Source organism: Echinops telfairi, unplaced genomic scaffold, assembly GCF_000313985.2.
Source record: "Echinops telfairi isolate 266 unplaced genomic scaffold, ASM31398v2 ScPeMD7_20;HRSCAF=75, whole genome shotgun sequence".
NCBI classification, from domain to species: domain Eukaryota; kingdom Metazoa; phylum Chordata; class Mammalia; order Afrosoricida; family Tenrecidae; genus Echinops; species Echinops telfairi.
This window is the reverse complement of record NW_022103917.1, coordinates 8,156,373-8,163,995: the sequence shown is the minus strand read 5'-3', so window position 1 is coordinate 8,163,995 and position 7,623 is coordinate 8,156,373. Positions and strand designations below refer to the sequence as shown.

Here is a 7,623-nt window from a genome sequence, read left to right as displayed (position 1 = left end):
GATTGTGATGAGTTGTACAAGCCCCCAATAAAATGGCTTTTTAAAAATTATTTCAAAGGACAGTGCAAAAAATTAAACCAGGAGAACTGAAAACAAAACAACAACAAAAAAGAAATCTACAGATTCAGTACAAATCCTTATCAAAAGCCCAGCTATTTGTTTGTTGTTTCCATAAAAGGACAAACTGATCCTAAAATTCCAATGTATATGCTAAGGAATTAGAACAGCCAAAATAAAATGAAGAACAAAGTTCACACTTCCTCTATTTTACAACTATAATAAATGGTTTGATGAGGGACTGAATAGTCTGCAACAAGCAGGGTTGAAAACTTGGATGTCCATATGCAAAAATAAATGAACTTGGCCCCATAACTCACACCATATACAAAAACTAAGTCGATATGAATCAATGACCTAAATGAAAGCGCTAAAACTATAAATCTTTTAGAAGAAAATGTAAGTTTAAGTCTATCACTGTGGACTAGGCCACGATTTCTTAGATGTGACACCCAGAACACTGGCAACAACAACAACAACAACAAAACAGATGAGTTGGACTTCAGCAAATATTTTAAATATTTGTGCTTCGAGCGATATTATCAAGGTTGAGGTTCAGAGAACACTATGTTTCTCAAGTTCCTCGGTAGATTTTCCAACCAGTTTAGTAGCTGTGTGATCCTCTTGAGACCCTAAAGTCCTGAGGACACGGAAACGGAAGGCATTTGTGCAGACTAACTAGACACCCGAAGAGATGGTCAGCAGATGGTGATTCTTTATGGTGGTCCCTCAGTTTCTCGGTGTGGTGCTGCACCCTGGCTCCACTCTTACTCTAGTTTCAAACTGCCCATTTTAAGCTGTCATTATTCCTTGGTTCTTGTGCGGTTTGGGGGGTTTTGTTTTGTGTTGTTGCTTATGACTGTAGTTTGGGTGAAAGTTTACAGAGCGAATTCGTTTTCCATTAAGCAATTTACATACAGTTTGTTTTGTAACATTAGTTGCCATTTCCCAATATAACAGTGCTTCCCACTTTTTCCTTGGGTTCCCCATTTCCATTTGTCCTTCTTTCCTGCCCGTTCCTCCGTTGTGAACTTCATTTTTGGAGGCAAGGTTGCTCTTTGGGTCTTAAATGGTCCATTGTCCGGGGGAATGCGTTCCTCGCTTCACGTTATAGCTCTGCCTGTTGTCTGGCTGAAAGGTGATCCCCAGGGTTGAGCTCAGTGTCGTTCTTTCTTTATAAATAATAATGTGCTCTGGGAAGTCTCAGCAGTCAAACCCTGCTCTTGCTTTGTATGCATTCGTTGCTTTATGCAGTCAACACAATATATGAAGCCGACCCTCTGTCATGTGCGAGGAGGAATCGCCTCGACGGCAGTGGATTTCCTTTTTATTCTTTGTTTGTCGTGGCCTGCATGATGCTAGGCACATTGGACTTGGGAGGTATTCTATCTGAAGTGACTTTTGCAAATATTGATTTTGGTCTCCTAACTACCTGGAGTTTGAGATTGCATGGCTTCTGAGTATTCCCCAACTCAACTTTCAGACTCCTTCCTGATCAGTTGATTTCATTTGCCTTCTCTGGGGGTCCTAGGAATGCCTCAGTATGACTCTTATGTTCTTCTTCCAAGGCGCCTTGGCGGTGCTGACAGAGAAGTGTTGGACTGCTCACCGCCAAGGTCGTTTGTTTAAATCTACCTCAGGGGAAAGATGAGGCTGTCTGCTGTTATGAAAATTTACAGCCTCAGAAACCCTATAGAGTCACTCAGAGTCAACTCAATGGCAGTAGGCTTGGTACTTGGGGGCTTTATTTGTTTGTTTGTTTTGTTTTGTTTTTCATTTTAATACATCATTTTTAGTGGGGGCTCTTACAGCTCTTATAGCAATCCATATATCCATTGAATCAAGCACATTTGCACATATGTTGCCATCATCATTTCCAAAACATTTCTTTCTACCTGAGCCCTTGGTGTCTCTTATAGGCATACTTTTGCACAAAAGAGTGCAAAGAATACTACTGAGTAGTAACAGAAACCACGAAAAGTTATCTTTCGTGTCTTATGTGCAGTGATCAAGTTAGTACCTTAAGTACCTCATCTTATTTGACCCTTAAAACCACCTCACGTAGCAGGCATGATTAATGTCCCCATTTTACAGATGAGGAAACTGGAGCATCGGGCCACTCTGTCAGTAACTGGCAAGTCAAGACTCTAAATCCAGAACTATCAAACCAGAGAATAGATAGGCTTATAAAACATGGCACCAGACAGACACCTCCTTATTACCATATTCACAACAGTCAGCCTGAGTAATTAAAAAAAGATAGAAATACGCCCCAGTGCCTTTCGTTTAAGAAGATAGACTTATTAGAAAGACTTTCATCCAAAACAAACCTAGATTCAAAGCACTGGTGGTTAAAGGAGTAAGCACTAGACAGCAGGAAGATTGGCTTTGTGAGACAATTGACACGAGGCTCAAGAGGTGCTTCTGTTTCTTCCAGTATTCTGAGAACTGCAAAGCTTCAAAGTGCTGGAATTATTGGCCATTTCATCATATTTTATGTGATAAATAAAAAAGAAAATGCATGCTCTGTTCCATATTTCATGAGTAGTATAGAGTGGTCTCATCTCATTTCTGACTCATAATGACCCTATAGCACAGGGTAGGATTGTCTCTGTGGAATTCTGAAACTGTAATTCTTTACAGGAGGAGAAAGCCTCCTCTTCCTCCCATGGAGTTGCTGGTGGTTTCAAACTGCCAAATGTGTGGGCAGCAGCCCAGTGCACCATGCACTACACCACCAGGGTTCCACGCAAAAGTTGAACAGTGAACTAAGGAAGACCAAAGGAAAATCAATGCATTTGAATGATGGTGCTGCCAAAGAATATTGCAAGTACTATAGACTGCCAAAAGAACAAATAAACCTGTCTTGGAGGAAGTAAAGCCACAGTACTCCTCAGAGGCCAAGATGGCAAGACTGTGGCACATGTACTTTGGACATGTTATCAAAAGGGACCGGTCCCTGGAGAAGGATATCAAGGTTGGTAGAGGGGCAGTGGACAAGAGGTAGACCTTCGACAAGACGGATCGCAGAGACTGCATCTATGGGCTCAAACATAAGGACAATTGTGAGCATGGTGCAGGACCTGGCAGTGTTTCCTTCTAAGTCAGAGCTGACTCCGTGGCACCTGACAACAACATAAATTGGTCTCGAGCCACGCCTACCTAAAGCCAGCGCATACCAGAGAGAGAGAGAACATTCAAAATGGACAATACAGGGAAACTCGGAATCGAATATTTGGCGACAAGTTTAGCCTGATGCTAGAACTAACTCTGAGAAAAGTTATGAAGGAAGCAGTTTATCTGGGGCAGTGCTATTACGACTATTAATAATAACAATTGCCACCCGGAGAACGCTTATACTTATTGTGGACCAGGCCTCTTCTAAGGGCCTTCGGTGTATGAAATCTCACACCAATACTAGGAGATCGGGGCCATTCTTCTTACTATTTTACAAGTGGGAAGATGCAGGCATAGAGAACTTAAGCGATGTGCCCAACTTCTCAAAGCTTTGAGTGAGAGAGAACTAAGATTGGCACCCAAGCAGACTGCTTCCCTAATCCATTCACCAAACCACTACAAAGACCGCTTCTCCACAAATAATGTGCCTCACAGTTGCTTACTAATTTAGAGTACTTAAGTCTTTGGTCCTATGATGAGTATTCTACGTACATTATCTTGTAAAGCCTGAATTAGTATGCAAGCGTCTCATTTGATCCTTTAAACAATGCCAGGAAATAACCAGTTGTCATGGACTCAATTACTACTCATGAGACCCCATGTATGTCACAGTAGAACTGCTGGTGGGGTTTTCAATGGCTGATTTTCTGCCTGTAGAGCACCAAGTTTTGTTTTTCCCAAGGCATATCTGGGTGGATTCAAATTTTAAACCTTTCCATGATCCGCCAAGTGCGTAAACCGTTTGCACCACCCTGGCACGTCAACTCCATGAGGTAGTTTGTATTATCTCAAAAGCAACAACAACCCAAACCAAATTCCCTGCCATCAAGTTGACGCCGACTCATAGGGAGCCACTAGGTCAGGGTAGAACTGCCTCTGTGAGTTTTCTGAGACTGACTCTGTACCAGAGCAGAAACGCCCATTTTTCCCCAGAGAAGCTGCTGGTGGTTTCAAACTTCGGACCTTGAGGATCACAGCCCAACTCTGCAGTAACCACTGCACCACCAGGGCACCTATCATTGTCTCCGTGTTACCTATAAAAACACGGAGGGACCGAGTAGTCAAGGAACTGGACATACAGGTGAAAGTATCCCCGTCCTTTCAGTAACACCCTTCACACATCCTGAACGTAGCGCTAACCCGGAGTCAGAGCTGTTTCGGACTCCTAGCGACCCTCTAGGACAGCTTGGAACTGTCCCCAGAGGGCTTCTGAAACCGTCAAGCTTTACAGAAACAGACTGCCTCAACTTTCTTCCACAGGACGCCCGGTGGGTTCAAACTAACACCACTTTGGTTTAGCAGCCCAAAATGTAACCTAGTGTGCCGCGAGAGTTCCTTACACACCCCCCCAGAAGGGACCACTACAATAGACACAAACGCAATGTTATTTAGTCTCCATTTTCTACCTCCAAACCCAGCTTCTCTCCGCTTTTCAAGGTCTCGGTTCTAAAGTGCCAGTGGGGGATGGGGTGGGTGGGGGTGGGGGGTTGGCAGTGGACTTTGCTCTCTTCCCGAATCAGGGTGACTAGCACTGTCTGTAGCCATTGGCCCACGCTGGGTTCCCTCCGCAGAGGAGCACACCCACATAAGTCCTGTCCCCAGAAAACTGCCTTCAGCGCTCCGATCGTCTATTTGAAACGTGTCACTTGTGGAGTCTCGAGCTTTCCTTTCTACCTCGCTCTCTTTTGGGAAGTGGTTTCAGGAAAGGACAAAGGAGCAATCCATCACTGGGGACACGCACCCATCTCAAAGATGGGTCCCATCAAATGCTACCTTTGTTTAATTTGGTGGCCAGAGACAGGAAAAAGAAACCAAGGATTGTTACGCCAATTTCCTCTTCATTCAAAGAGTGCAAAATGGGGACGCCGCGGAAGGCACGCCAGGCAGTCTTACCTCCACTTGAAGTGTTGCACATCCTTTCAGGAAGTCCGTGATGTTGTGGGTGCAGTCCCCTTCAGTTTGGGGCTCTTGACAATACTAGAAAAGTACAAGCATGCGTCACTTAGAGACTGTCCTGCCTTTGACCAACAGCCCATAGGCATCACTCGCTGAGAACCAGATAAGGGAGGCTTTTTCAGGCAGGGCCAACGATGCCGTGAAACCAGGAAGAGAAATACCCAGTGAAGGAAGTGATGACAAATCTAAACGGTCGGTCTTTGTTTCAAATGTCACCAAACCTTTAGTCACCGACCATCTCTCCTGACGAACTTTGTCTCAGGCTTTCTGCCAACGGGTTGCAAGAGCAAATCAGCGAGAGAGCAAGACAGGGCTTTTGAATTTGGTTAATGTTTTCAAATGAGGAATGTTTTTCAGCTTGATGCCTCCCTGCCCCCTCCTCATGAAAATTCATGAAAATTCCATTTTCCCCTTTGCTGCTCTCCACACTTTATCAAATTTCTCCACATTTTGCCACCATCTTATTGTCAGGTCTCAAGGTTAAGAAATAATAAGTCAGTTAATTTTCTCAATAAAAAACCCAAAGTCGCTCAAAAAGGCAAAAGAGTATATTCAGTCACAGTCCCCCATGGGCCGGAAGAAAATAATTGTTGGACATTACCCGTAAACTTACTCAGAATGCCTACTTTAGAAATTGTTTATCTTCATGGTCATGAATTTCCAAAATTAAAACATCTAGAGTTTGGGGTTTTTTTAAGACAGTAAGGTTAGTTTCACTTTGAACACATGTTGCATTTGAATTACATACAAGGGGGTTTCATAAAGTTCATGGAAAGACATAATATGATCTTTTAATTTCATTTTTACACGAGCTTTGTAAAGCTTCTCATTCATGACTTATTTTCTAGTTTTGTTTTGTTTTTACAAACCTTATGTGTTATTTTGAATTACTTCTCCTAGCTGCAAAATTGCCTGTCGGTTAGTGGACACTATTTTTTTTGTAAGAAAATGCATGTTGGTGTTAAGTCAAATTGTCCACAAACACCAAAATGTTGATTAAAAAACATCCCATTATTCTACAAAGTCTTAAGGCCTCCAGTTCAGGAAGGTGCTCTCATTCCACATGGCCTGTAGCATACAGGCTTTTGCTCTAGTTAAATTTGTGGGCCAGTTACTGCCGGATAACATTTTATTTTCTGATTTTCTCTAATGACACTCACACACAGCGAGAAAAAATTATATATATATTTTTTTTCCATCCAACTCTTAGAAAGATGAGAGGATTTCAAAAAGTTTGTGGGCCCCCCAAAAGGAATGAAAACACAATGTAATTGGCCCATGTACTTTTTGAAACGCTCTCATAGTCAAAAAAGAGATTCCCATGACCTGGGCAATAGAAAATTCCAACAGTTGCTGCCCTGCTACTCCCTGGAGGTAAGCACTCTGGAAGCTCAGCCAGCCTGCCTTACCTTTTCCACCGAGCCAGGAACAAGTCTGTTGATCAGTTTGCACAGCACTACCCCATTTTTCAATGAGGACTTCAAGAAATCCTCTGGATCACAGATGGTCTTTTTGGGGGAATCCAAAACTCCCAGAGAGATAAGCCATGTCACGATTCTTTCTTCTGGATTCATGACTGAGGCCAGGCAGCTCCGCGCAGCTCTCCGGGGCAGCTGCAAGGACTAAGCCACATCCGTGATTGCATCTGCTCTTGCCTTCCTTTTTATGAGCTCTCCGCTGGTGCGTGCGGAACGAAGGTTTCAAACAACTTTCCTTCGACAACGGTGGAACGCACTCAAAACGTGGGATTTGCCAAGCCACACAGACCACACTCAAAGATGAGGAACTGGATAGAATGAAAGTGACGATCCTGGACAACACTGGTTTTCTTTTTCAAAATCTGCAAAACACACCCATTAGGATTAAAAAAGAAGAACACACACACACACACACACACACACACACACACACTCCTAAAGGGGGAGGAGGAACCACTTCGAGAAGCTGTAAGGGAAGGAAGTAAGGAAGATGCTGGGGAGGGAGGCGACAGTAGGAAGCAAGTGCTTTTGGAAAACAGAGGTGAGCCAGCCCTTCAGGGGACCTTGGAAATCAGACGACACCCTTGGGCCAGTCTGGGGAAAAGCTGTCAATAAATAGTCTAGCCCCAGTAAAAAATCTGGCTTCTGTCAGGAAGAGGATGCCAACTGGCTCTTAGGTCAGACAGCTCTGAGCCTCACGGGGAACTGTGCTGACGCAACATGGCTCAAAGAAGAAAATTATGCCTCCAAGAAATGGCTGGGTGTCCTCATACTAGCTCACAAAGATGGTGTGCCACGATTATGCCTTACCTACAAAACGCGGTGCGCTGCCTGGTGACAGTGTGCCAAGTAAATGAAGACTTCTTGCTGGCGGCCATCATCCCTGTGTATAAGCAGAAGCTAGAACAACGGCATTTTACTTTGCAGCCAAAAAGCCATGTTTAGGGAAATAGGC

At 43.7% G+C, this 7,623-nt stretch overlaps 1 protein-coding gene across 4 annotated transcripts in view; it reads right to left on the bottom strand.

Moving 5' to 3' along the window:
• The window catches only part of ARHGEF6 (Rac/Cdc42 guanine nucleotide exchange factor 6), a 133,690-nt gene extending 126,687 nt beyond the window's left edge, over positions 1 to 7,003 (bottom strand). For 3 of the 4 annotated variants that reach the window (XM_045288338.1, XM_045288340.1, XM_045288341.1), the window contains exons 1-2: positions 6,600 to 6,779; positions 5,128 to 5,211 (exon numbers count right to left, since the gene is read on the bottom strand). In XM_045288338.1, the coding sequence (XP_045144273.1) occupies positions 5,128 to 5,211; positions 6,600 to 6,764 (249 nt within the window). In that variant the 5' untranslated portion in view covers positions 6,765 to 6,779. Of the gene's footprint in view, positions 1 to 5,127; positions 5,212 to 6,599 lie in introns of all 4 variants that reach the window. The other variant, XM_045288339.1, reaches the window with a different exon arrangement.
• Positions 7,004 to 7,623: the final 620 nt, after the last annotated feature.